The 12,733-nt window shown below is 33.3% G+C and overlaps 4 protein-coding genes across 7 annotated transcripts; 2 read left to right on the forward strand and 2 right to left on the reverse strand.

Moving 5' to 3' along the window:
- On the forward strand, positions 1–2,436 carry LOC108855528 (mitochondrial thiamine diphosphate carrier 2). Of its 2 annotated transcripts, none has more exons than XM_018629376.2 (8): positions 1–347; positions 473–639; positions 761–877; positions 973–1,084; positions 1,352–1,479; positions 1,548–1,700; positions 1,793–1,942; positions 2,028–2,436. In XM_018629376.2, the coding sequence occupies exons 2-8, from the start codon at positions 505–507 to the stop codon at positions 2,244–2,246; spliced, it is 1,014 nt and encodes a 337-aa protein (XP_018484878.1). In that variant the 5' UTR covers positions 1–347; positions 473–504; the 3' UTR covers positions 2,247–2,436. The 2 variants fall into 2 exon arrangements, with proteins under 2 accessions (XP_018484878.1, XP_018484877.1); XM_018629375.2 differs by having other exon boundaries at positions 3–347; positions 466–639.
- An 80-nt stretch (positions 2,437–2,516) lies between these two features.
- Positions 2,517–5,200, reverse strand: LOC108855530 (uncharacterized). 3 transcript variants are annotated; one of them, XM_057009331.1, is made up of 3 exons: positions 5,134–5,200; positions 4,551–4,919; positions 2,517–4,139 (listed from the first exon to the last, which is right to left on the reverse strand). In XM_057009331.1, exons 2-3 carry the CDS (start codon positions 4,898–4,900, stop codon positions 2,663–2,665), a joined length of 1,827 nt encoding a protein of 608 aa, XP_056865311.1. In that variant the 5' UTR covers positions 4,901–4,919; positions 5,134–5,200; the 3' UTR covers positions 2,517–2,662. The 3 variants fall into 3 exon arrangements, with proteins under 3 accessions (XP_056865311.1, XP_056865310.1, XP_056865312.1); XM_057009330.1 differs by having other exon boundaries at positions 5,023–5,170; XM_057009332.1 differs by having other exon boundaries at positions 4,551–4,936; positions 5,023–5,170.
- Positions 5,201–6,152: 952 nt separating this feature from the next.
- On the reverse strand, positions 6,153–7,356 carry LOC108851832 (1,4-dihydroxy-2-naphthoyl-CoA thioesterase 2). Its single transcript, XM_018625302.2, has 2 exons — positions 6,978–7,356; positions 6,153–6,435 (listed from the first exon to the last, which is right to left on the reverse strand). Exons 1-2 carry the CDS (start codon positions 7,290–7,292, stop codon positions 6,286–6,288), a joined length of 465 nt encoding a protein of 154 aa, XP_018480804.1. The 5' UTR covers positions 7,293–7,356; the 3' UTR covers positions 6,153–6,285.
- A 4,729-nt stretch (positions 7,357–12,085) lies between these two features.
- Positions 12,086–12,612, forward strand: LOC108850294 (putative defensin-like protein 80). The gene is made up of 2 exons (XM_018623853.2): positions 12,086–12,164; positions 12,414–12,612. The coding sequence occupies exons 1-2, from the start codon at positions 12,086–12,088 to the stop codon at positions 12,569–12,571; spliced, it is 237 nt and encodes a 78-aa protein (XP_018479355.1). The 3' UTR covers positions 12,572–12,612.
- Positions 12,613–12,733: the final 121 nt, after the last annotated feature.

Consider the following 12,733-nt stretch of genomic DNA (forward strand, 5'->3'; position numbering starts at 1 on the left):
CGTCAAAAAAAAAAAGAGCAAACCTTTGCAAGTTGAAACCTTTTAAAAATAAATGATGAGTATTTAGCTTTGTCCTAAAATTGATATTTTCCTGAAACCGACAGAGCATTAAAGAGGGGCTAAAGCTCTGTAAAAAGAAGTGGAAGTGCGTTTAATTTGGGATACGGAGGAACACACGATCATCGTTGACGGAGATTGAAGAAAAGCTCAAACCTTTTTTTTTTTTTAATCTTTTTTCCCCAAGTCAAATCCTTTTCTATCACCACCCAACCCAATTCCGCGGCAAACAAAACCCTATAAGGTTCATCATCTTCGTAATAAATGTCGCTGCTCCTTCGCGTTATCTGGTAAATTTCCGGAAAATCAAAGATCATATCTTTTTAATATTGATATGAATTGATCTCTTTCCCTTTTTTTTGTGAGGTTTTTATAATTGATGAGAGGGGTTTTGTAATTGATTTTAAGCTTTTAGAGAGACGAAGAAGAAGAAGCCCTAGAAAACAAATGAGTTCCACGGAGGGGGTCGAGGATCCCAGCCAGATTAAACGTGCCTTGATCGATGCTTCCGCCGGCGCCATCTCCGGTGGTGTTTCCCGCACCGTTACTTCTCCTCTCGATGTCATTAAGATTAGATTTCAGGTATTATTACTCTTCTTTCATCGCCATTGGTAAAGTTTAGCCTTTTTCTGCTTTATTTGGGAATATTTGGATTCACTACGACGTGGTTAGATTTATAGCTTTAATGTGTGTTTGGTTGCAGGTTCAACTAGAACCGACGAGTTCGTGGTCTGTGGTCAGGGGGAACTTGTCTGGAGCGTCCAAGTATACAGGGATGTTTCAGGCAACTAAAGACATTTTTAGAGAAGAAGGTTTTCGGGTCTGTCTCTTGACCCACTTCCGTTTCCTAAATTTCTTTAAGGTCTTTATGTTCTTTGTTCTGATGCTTTGATACTTGTTTTTTTTTTTTCTCAGGGGTTTTGGCGTGGTAATGTGCCTGCTTTGCTTATGGTCATGCCGTATACTTCAATTCAGTTTACAGTACTGCATAAGTTGAAATCTTTTGCGTCTGGTTCTACTAAAACAGGTAATGACTCTACATAGTAACTTTGTTGTTTTTCCCCTTCTAGATATGGTACTTTGTAGATTGTTAGTGCCTCATTTTTTGTTGTTTTCACATGACTATCGTACGGGTAGATGATGCGTTTCTTATTATTGGTGAAAGAGAATTCACTTTGGGCGAAATTCTTCAGATTGTGTTGCTTGAACGCTTGTTTCTTATAATAGCTTTTGTATTGGAGATCAATGTGTTTTGTCTTAACTGTTAGCTGGTTGTATTATTTTTGGAATGCAGAGGATCATATTCACTTGAGCCCTTATCTATCCTTCGTCAGTGGAGCTTTAGCAGGATGTGCTGCTACATTAGGATCGTACCCGTTTGATCTTCTAAGGACAATACTGGCCTCACAAGGGGAGCCTAAGGTTTGTTTGCTCGACTTGTAATGTAGTGACATTGGAACCATAAAAGACTGATTGATGAGTGTCTACAGGTGTATCCAACAATGAGGTCTGCATTTTTCGATATCATCAAAACTCGAGGCATTAGAGGATTGTATAACGGATTAACACCAACACTTGTTGAAATCGTGCCTTACGCTGGCCTGCAGTTTGGCACTTATGATATGTTTAAGCGTTGGATGATGGTAAGAACATGGGAATATAGATTTTCTGTCTTCTTAAGACATTTGTCTTTTTTATTTGTAGTGACAAATCAGGTCATTTGATTATTCAACAGGACTGGAACCGACACGTGTTATCTTCCAAAAACCCTATCAACGTGGACACCAACCTTTCTAGCTTCCAGCTTTTTGTTTGTGGGCTTGGGGCTGGCACTAGCGCCAAACTCGTTTGCCATCCTCTTGATGTGGTTAAAAAGCGTTTCCAGGTCAGTTAATCTTTACCCATTGGATTCTCTGAAAAGACATTCAGTTGATCTTAGTACTGACTACTGTTTATTTTTGTTGTTGCAGATTGAAGGTTTGCAGAGGCATCCGAGATACGGAGCCAGAGTAGAGCGACGTGCATACAGAAACATGTTAGACGGTCTCAAACAGATTCTGATGGCGGAAGGGTGGCACGGTCTGTACAAAGGAATTGTACCTTCCACTGTGAAAGCTGCTCCTGCTGGTGCTGTAACCTTTGTGGCCTATGAGTTCACCTCTGACTGGTTGGAGTCAATTTCTTGGTAGAGAGATTTTACTCTTTTTCTCACATTTTTATATCTTCCTTTCTGTCTCTAGCATTTGTTATAGGCTCCATCTTCTGGCCCTATTCACGGGTGTATTAAAGCACATAATCATATGACCACAGATTATTGTGGGGATTATAATACAAGTAAAAGTAAAACATCCAACTGTTGTTAGCAATTTTGGAAGTTTCTTACATATGTGGCTGATTCTGTGAGGTGAGATTATAAAGCTGTTCCAGCAAATAGTTCGTAAGATAGGATAAATACTAAGGATTTGTAATTCCAAAAATCCATTTAAAAAAATGTGGATATGGGGAAGAAAACAAGACTACACAGACATGGTGGGAACAAAAGCGAGAATGTTGGGGACAAACATCTAATCACAACTACAATTTGTACTTGCCCCCGTCTCTCTGTCTATCCTTGGGACCCAGCTTTGCAGGTTTTCTTGTTGTGTCCTAACCCCTTGCAGTTGCTACACTGAAGCTGACGCTTGATCATTTCTATCGGTTCCACCTGCTTACTCTTCGGTCTCCCCGGAGTCCTCCTTGCAGGCGGAGGCGTCACTGAAACAACCCCTTCAATCTGTTCCTCTGCCATCATCATCATCCCCCCGTTAGGGACAGGGTTAATAGACTCAGCATACATCAACCTGAAACTCTCTGAGGTCAAGTATCTGGAGCAGTACTCATAAGGGCTTTTCTCTATGCATTCGATTACCGCAACCGCGTGGCTACACGGCAAACCAGTTAATCTCCACATCTTACAGTCACAGTTCAGCTTCTCAGCGAGGTGACGCAAGCAATAAGCATGATGGTGGTGTGCTTCACCGAACACAAGAGGCAACGCACTCTTCAGACCGTTTTGAAAATCAGCAACGAACGTGATCCTCCGTGAATCATCATCAGCTAACGCTGACTTGAGATTCTCCAAGAACCAAACCCAGTTCTCTTCCGTCTCGCTGTCCGCAACCGCAAACGCTAACGGAAACGCTCCGTCTTCTGCATAAGGAGCCGTAGCGACAAGCATAACCCCTTGGTACTTTGAGTTCAAGACAATACTGTCAAGGAAAAGGAGAGGGCGAGAGCCTTGTTTAAACCCACATAAGGAAGCGTAGAAAGATATGAACAGACGATGGAAGCTTGAATCTTCTTTTGTTACAAAACTAGCGACGCTTCCAGGGTTAGTCTCTTTGATCTTCTCGCAGAAGAAAGGAAGCTGAGTATACGCTTCTTTGTAAGAGCCCTGAAGCTGCTCTCTAGCGATCTCTTTAGCTCTCCACGCCTGCGAGTAGTTCAGCTGGATCCCATACTCACGTTTTATATCCTCAGCAATGTCCTTAGGCTTGTAATCAGGAAACGCCTTCAGCTTCTCCTTGATGATACTTCCCACCCAGCCTCTCGTCGCGCGGTAGCCGGCTTTCACGACGGCTCTCTCGCAGGTATGCCTCGGGTTCATCTTCTTGATGCATATCAGCTGCGTGGTGGAGAGCCTGGACGCGGCGATGCGCCAGGGGCAGCCTGGGGATTTGCATTTGACGGAGACGCGGTGGCTGTCGTTTTTCTTGTACTTGTATGTGAAACCATGTGCGATGGAGTACTTGTGCAGGGAGTCTCGGAACTCTGCGAAGCTGCTGAACCGTTGATCGACGCCTGTGATGGTGTTCTCCCACTGCTGTGCGGGTTTTATGTGTTGTTGTTTCTCGTCGGTTAAAACGAAATCGCACGGTAAAGGGCTGGTTACATGATCAGGCATTACTACTACGCCCATGTCGATCTGAAAATCATTAGTTGTTATATCATCATCATCATCATGGTCATGGTTATCTCTCATAACAAGATCTCCTGCAGAAACAACAGGTACAACTGCTTCAGATGCAGTTGTCCTACTTGACCTGTCTCAAACAAAAAAGAATAAAATTCACACATCAGTTGTTATGATCTTCAACAATGTCAATCGATGTCCAAAAAAATCGCTAGGCAGTACTTTGGTTTTTTATATGTTTATTTGCTAGAGAAAAATCATTCCGCTTATGTCCGATTTGCCGACTAGGCAGAAATCTAGACCAATTTTTAGAACACTGATGGTTGATACAGTCACTACTGTCAGAAACATATAAAAACTGGTACATATGTTTTTATATGTTTATTTGCTAGAAAAATCATTTCGCTTATGTCTGATTTGCCGACTAGGCAGAAGTCTAGACGGATTTTTAGAACACTGATGGTGGATACAGCCAATAGGTGTCAGAAACTAGGACAATCACAGCAACATTCATGTTCTTTAACAAGAACTTCACACATACCTACTAGCTGGCATGTTGGACACAATCATCGCTTTAGATTCCTCAGGTAAGACAAAGACTTCAACATTAGGTGCATCTACGGAGAAGCTGACCATGCGTTTAAAGTCCTTATCCTTAGAGATGGTGATAAGGGTCTTCCTGTTTCCAGGGAGGAAGTACTTGAGAGTCATCGTCTCCCAACTGAACCCGAAATTCTCAGCCAATTCGGACCGGAAGTCGTTCAGTGACGTGTCGTGATCGATGTCTATGGCGTAAGCATCTCCGTTGGTGTAAACTAATAAACCGTCTTTGTTGGTTACGAACTGTCCACCTGCTTGACATATAGCTATCACTTTCTTTGTCGTAGCCATCACTGCGAAACCTTCGAATCTGCAAAAAACAAGAACCTAACTTGCATCGGAGTCTGATAGAATGCTATTAGAGCAATCAGATTAAGATGATATGGGGAGTAAAAAAGAAAATAGAAAAAAACCTAAATTGAAACAGACCAAAGTGTTGGAGTTTGGTAAGATATTGAGAATCAAAAAAAGTATCTTTGATAAGGGTAGGGGGAGAGAGAGAGAGAGACAGAGAGACCACGTACGGTCTGAAAGTCGGAGTCTTTCCTTCCAGAAACTAATCCAAACCACTCGGAAAGACGGAGAGAATAGACGGCAAGCACTTTCAACTAATTAATTAATTAAAAAAAAACTGAAAGTGGTAAAACGCTTCGAAACTGTTGCACTGTTTTTTTCAACTTTCATCTTCTTCATCCATAATCAGGAGTTCAAAATGTTTTATACAAATTGTCTTTTCACAATCAAGAGTGTGAAGCAGAAACACAAAAGATAAACAAGATAAATCAAAACAATAGCATTATACCAACCAAGGCCAGCATCAAATTTAGTTTCAGAGAATAGGAATTACAAATTTTATACATCAAAAATATTACATTCTGTCACACTTTCTCATTACAAAAGATAACAACATACAAATCTGCCTCGAGTTTGGGCACAGACAACTGCTAGTTTTCCATAGCCGCATCAGGAAGGGGGAAAAATAATGCGTCAGTGGCTGCAGAGGAGAGATACAGCACGAATGAGTTTATTTAACACATGCCTCAAGATTTCATTTGTACTTATTCTGACAATCTAATCTAAAGCTCTTTTACCTGCTCTTGGAGCGGAAATACAAGAAGAGTGTGTAGTTGAGGAAGTTGGAGACTCATGATGTGTATATATCAGCATACCTGAAACCATTTTTGAGAGAAGTGTGGTTGAGATGTGAGAGATTTACTACAAGTTGTTCAGGAATGCAGAGAAGAGGCATACATACTTTTCGATTTGTCTCATCAAGTGGCTTTTGTCCCACAATCCCGAACTTGAAAGGAAGCCCCATCTGGTAAACTTAAGAATAATGGGTCAGACATCTGTTTCTGTGGTTCCCTGAGTCATCTAACTAAAGAGTAGTTTGCCGAGATGGAACAAAACTATTCCTCACCAGATATGAGAATGTTATTTTATTTCTTTTCTTTCTTTTTTCTATTTTTTCCTAATATTTTAAAAATGATTACCAGTTAGAGCTTTAACATACTAAACTTTAACAACTTTAAACTTCAACAACTGATCTGCAAATTTGACCAAATATTAAATAGATACTTGCGGCAATTTATGTAATCGTTTGGTAGATACAATACAATAAACCGTTCTTTATTCCGAACAAAGGCTGTGAGAGTCAGAGAAATACAAAATGAAAATTACAACTTGGATACAAACTTCTTGAGATGGTCCAAAGAATCTTTAGCGTGGTCCGGTACAGGTAAACCACTTAAGAGAGTAACACGGGAAGTTGATATCATTTTCGTCTTCTCTTGTTCCTTGGTTTTCCATAACCGAACCTCCCATACCTAACATTTATTCGTAAATTTGGAATAAAATATATCCTAAAAGAAAGAGTTTCGTACGTTTAGCCAAATGCATGTTAACAAAACATCGAAGTGCCCCACAAACAACCCACTTGTCATTTCATTTCATTTACCTGACATCTTTTTAAGCTGAGATAAGTGATATCTCAAAAGCCTAACAATGTTTCATATGCCCGAAATGACTCGCAAAGAAAACAACATAATTCGTTTTCTTACCATTTCATTATGTCATCAAAAACGTATTCAGATTTTAATAATCAACTGATTAAAAAACATAGAGTTGATGAATAAATAAATACTGACGTGTCACCTCTTTACCAATCAAAACCACCAAAAATATATCCCATGTTTAATCGTGAATTTATTTTTATATAAATGTATACATTTACTAGTGTATATCCTTGACCAAGTTTCTTTTATAAAACTAGACTAACATATCTATATGTCGTTGACCAAAAAAACATCTAACCAAACAATGATATTTTTACATGCGACCGAACAAGTACATGCATAGGTAAGGCTACCTGGATATTTTTCCCGACGGAGACCGGAAAAGATTCGGCGAAGACGGATTCGCCGAGGGCAGCAGGTCGGATATGGTGAATTGAAAGATGGACACCGGCTACACGTTTATAGCCAGAGGCGACTCCGGCGCCGAGACTAGCGAGTCCTTCGGCGATCAGAGCGGATACGCCGCCATGCAAGACTTTGAACGGCTGGCAGCATTTTTCAGTTACGGTGAGGCGGCCGGAGACTCTGGTGGCGGTTACCTCTTCGAAAAGGAAGCCTAAGATGTGAAGCGGATTGTCCGCTGTAAACTCCACCGATTTTGGATCCATTTCTTAGGATTTAACGATCGATACTAGTCACCAAGTTTTAACTTTTTCGATTTGGAATCTGGTTTGCTTATTGTTCATAGTGTTTTATAAGGGGGTTATTGGGCTTTTGAGGAAGATTATTATCGGGCATTTATTACGAAAGCCCATTTACAGATCTTTTAAATTGACGCTGTAAGCATCATAGAGCTCGGATCTCAAGTAATGTAGGTCATCTAACTTGACCCCTTTGTTCAACGGGAATATAGAATTCATATTCAATCATATATATATCTGATTACATGTTTTTATTCATATAATAAAAATTACATATCTATGAAATTATGAATTAGTTATCAATGATGACAATAGCATCTTTAGGTATGGAAGCATCTTGAGATTCAAAATTACGTGTGCAGCAACAAGCACCGGTCTTTTCGCCAATACTCATCTTTACACAAGCCCCTCCTCTGTGTCCTTTAGATTTGCAAGCTGAATTGCATGGTGCTGATTTTGTACATGCCCCGGGTAGACATGGCACCATTTGTCCTGTTTTGTTCATAACCAAACACAATAACAAGATCTTAAACAGTTTATAATCAATTTTGTTACGAGTGCATGTTTCTGTTTACGATTCAATTCTTAATATTATCTGGTTATCAATTTTCCAAGTAAACATTTCAAACATCCAAGTAAACATTTCAAACTTCAAAGTATAAAATAAAATATTGGTCGTATATTAACATTAACAGCCAAAATATTAATTTTTTTTTGTTTGAAAAAAGATATCTTGTTTTTTTTATTGTGAGCATATATATGCTTAAACATGTAAATACAAATACAACTACACCAGTCTTTTGTGTCTATTTGATTTTGATGTATCCAATAGACATTATTTTTATGTATAAATTACCATTTCTTCAATTTCCACCATGATATTACTGAGAATAATATATATGTAATGTCATCGTAAATAATCATTGTAATAAAATCATAGCTTCAGTTTTCGAACAAGTTGCATACGCCTGTGCTTGAAACTAATTGACAATAAATAAATGTTTACCTGAAATTATTGGCATGAGGAAGAGAACAGTGACTAGCAACAAAGAAAATAGAAGAGATGAAAATTTAATAGTTGCCATTATATATGTTGCTAGAAGATCCTGCAAGTCGTTGATATATACGGACTACAAATCTCACTGGAAACAAAACTAAAGAACAGTAAGCCAAAAACAATGTTAGAAGAAGTTCTGATATCATATGAACATGATAAGTTATATATATATATTGGCAAAAAATATTGTGGGACGATTTTACTGTTTGACAAGATTTTTTTTTGACTTATTCAATAATTAGATTGTATCATTTAAGATATAAAAAATTTATAACTTGACTACATTTTCTCTAATTTATGATAAACAAATACTTTCTGAAAATGTCTATTTGGGCATATATATGTTCAATATATCCATCATATTTGTGATTATTAATAAATTGAAAATATATGTTTCCATAAAAGCATATTTTAAATTTTTATTTGGGCAATTATCTTGGTCAAAAAGGTTGATTTTAAAGTATTTTATTTATACTAACAAAAATTTATGTAATTGATACCAGATCCTATGTAAAATATATAAAAGGTAGTTATATTTTAGAAGATGCAAACTTAACTTTTGTTTGATTTAATTATCCTTAAATATTATTAACTACTTTTTAACAACATACTTCATTTAATTTATAAATAGACAACTAGTGAAAAAAATGATGAAGTATTATATAGAATTTCCATAATTACTACCATTAAATACTATAAATGATTATGAATAATAATATATAAATAGTTTGACAACTAAAAATAATTGGTTCTAGGATTGCTTTTTAGATTTGATTAAAATTAATGAAAACTAAAAAATCATTGACCAATGAAATTATAAGATTTTTTTTCAAACTGTATGTATGAGTGACATTTCAGCAGAAGCCACTAAAATGTCTTCTCAATCAATGTTATAAATATTTATTACATTTTTATACATCTTTATATATTGATTTTTAAACTCTTATTAATAATATAATAATTCTTATTGATGATTTGACACCTTAAAACTGATTACCAAATATTTATATAATTATAAACTATTATATATCTTTTAAACCATTAGAAATGAATCAATATAAATGACTTTAATTTTTCTTTACAAAATATATATTAATCATCATAGATGATTTTAAACTAATGTAAATAATATATAAACTCGTTATATAATGCAGTAATAGTTATTATAATATTTGTTATTAGAATAATATGTTTTCTATTTGTATATTATGATTTATATAGGAAAATAAAGCTTTTTACAACAGTTTGTAATATAAAATAAAAATAGTATATTATTTTTATTAACTACTTTTTAACAACATACAGTACCACCTCTGTAAATTAATTCTCGTTAAATTAATAATTTCTATAAATTAATAAATTTTGCTGGTCTCAAGTTGGGCCGGTGTTAAATATAACATAAATCGATAAAATAATAAGATAATAATATTTTTAAAACTTTTATGTAAATAATCTATCTATATATAATTTTTATATAAGTACAAGCTAGATATTATATTGGTTGTTTTATATTCACAATGAAAATTCTTTTATTTTTCTTAACATTTCAATATATTTTGATAAAATTTAGTAAAATTATATTGGATACCACTTAACAATTCTATGAAACATAAAAATATATAAAAAATAAGATAATAAAACAATATGAAAGTCAAATTTCTAAAATTTAAATAATGTACATATGATAAAATAAAACATTTTCTCTTTTTTATAAATAAAAATATATAAAAATAGAAAAAATCTAAATAAGGAAACTATTGTAAATTATTATCTCTATAAATTAATAAATTTCAAAATCCCAACATTATAAATTTATAGAGGTTTTATTGTACTTCATATAATTTATAAATATACTATTAGTGCAAAAAAGAAATGATGGAGTATTCTATAGGATTTTCATAATTGCTACCATTAAATACTATAAATGATTATGCATAATAATATATAAATAGTTTGGAAATTAACATTAATTGATTCTAGTATTGTCTTTTTTAGATTTGATTAAAATAAATGAAAACAAAAATCATTGACCAATGAATTATAAGGATTTTTTTCAAACTTCATGTATGAATGACACATCAGCAGAAGTCAATAAAGTAACTTCTCAATTAATATATATCTATGAGGATGGTTTATATAGAAAATAAAGCTTTTTACAAATGTTTGTAATAGAAAATAATAAGATAATAATCTATCTATATATAATTTTTATATAAGTACAAGCTAGATATTATATTGGTTGTTTTATATTCACAATGAAATTCTTTTATTTTTCTTAACATTTCAATATATTTTGATAAAATTTAGTAAAATTATATTGGATACCACTTAACAATTCTATGAAACATAAAATATATAAAAAATAAGATAATAAAACAATATGAAAGTCAAATTTCTAAAATTTAAATAATGTACATATGATAAAATAAAACATTTTCTCTTTTTTATAAATAAAAATATATAAAAATAGAAAAAATCTAAATAAGGAAACTATTGTAAATTAATATCTCTATAAATTAATAAATTTCAAAATCCCAACATTATAAATTTATAGAGGTTTTATTGTACTTCATATAATTTATAAATATACTATTAGTGCAAAAAAGAAATGATGGAGTATTCTATAGGATTTTCATAATTGCTACCATTAAATACTATAAATGATTATGCATAATAATATATAAATAGTTTGGAAATTAACATTAATTGATTCTAGTATTGTCTTTTTTAGATTTGATTAAAATAAATGAAAACAAAAATCATTGACCAATGAAATTATAAGGATTTTTTTCAAACTTCATGTATGAATGACACATCAGCAGAAGTCAATAAAGTAACTTCTCAATTAATATATATCTATGAGGATGGTTTATATAGAAAAATAAAGCTTTTTACAAATGTTTGTAATAGAAAATAAATCTAGTACATTATTTTTATTAACTACTTTTTAACAACATAATTCATATAATTTATAAATATACTATTAGTGAAAAAAAAGAAATGATGGAGTATTCTATAGGATTTTGATAATTGCTACCATTAAATACTATACATGATTATGCATAATAATATATAAATAGTTTGGAAATTAACATTAATTGATTCTAGTATTGCCTTTTTAGATTTGATTAAAATAAATGAAAACTAAAAATCATTAACCAATGAAATTATAAAAAAAAGTTTAAACTGTTTGTATGAATAACATGTCAGCAGAAGTCACTAAAATGACTTCTCAATTAATATATAGGAGGATTCAATAGGACTATTATAATCACAATGTTACTAATTTTCTTTTCTTATTTTTTTGAGAAAAACTAATTTTCTTTTTCTCTTCATATATGAGATATACATTTTAGATAATGGAAAAATGTCATTGGATGAATATTAGTATATTTTTAAGGTCTGAGTAAGATGAGATCATATGTTAAAATATTAAAAAGTTCCTAGTTATAAATATTTATAATACGGAAGTCAAAGTTACTGTATAGTAATTCATTTGTTTGCCAAAAAATAGTTATATTCTAATTTTGTTTTCCACCAAAATGTATAGGTTCGAATCTGATATGTAATAAATAAATATGACTAAAATTTCACAAGTGGACCTATATATAAGGAGCTTTGAATATCTAGAAATACTCCAGATCCAAATATAATACATTCACAAGATTTTACCATAGTAGTAATTTATTGAGGAAAAGAAAACATGGATGTTTGGAGATCTCCATATGCTTTCATAGCAGTTTCTGTCATAGTAATGTTCTTGATCATAGGTCAGTCAACTTGTACCAAATTATATTCATGCTTAGATATATTTATCAGGATATGAAGATTATTCACTGTTAATTTTCTGAAAATCTCAAACCATTCCTGCTCATGTAAAAAAAAATTGTATAGATTTCAGAAGTTTTATAAGAATGCAATTAAAGTAATCGCATGTATACTTGGGTTTTGGGTTATGAACATTAAAAATATTTTTTTTTGCTAAAATTTGGAACATAAAAAAATATTTACAGGATCGGAAGCAAGATCAGGGTTAAATGATGAATGTCCAGGGGTATGTCATTCCGATATTGTACCAGACTGCGATACACTCTGCGCTAGCTTAGGGTTTCCTGGAGGCTTCTGTAAAGGATTAACGTGTTGCTGCAATCCCAAATCCCCTAAAATCCTAAATATACCTCCTCCTTAATTTTATTGTTGTTAATCTCAGTTATGAAATAAACACTAATAAAGCTCAAAAGTTTGACTAAGACTAATGTTCTTTCCAGTTTTTTTTTTCTTCGTTGCATTCACATAATGAAATTTTTTTAAAGCTTCACAAAATGAAATTGATATATAAATAAATCACATT

This window comes from Raphanus sativus, chromosome 4 (genome assembly GCF_000801105.2).
Source record: "Raphanus sativus cultivar WK10039 chromosome 4, ASM80110v3, whole genome shotgun sequence".
Classification (NCBI taxonomy): Eukaryota; Viridiplantae; Streptophyta; class Magnoliopsida; order Brassicales; family Brassicaceae; genus Raphanus; species Raphanus sativus.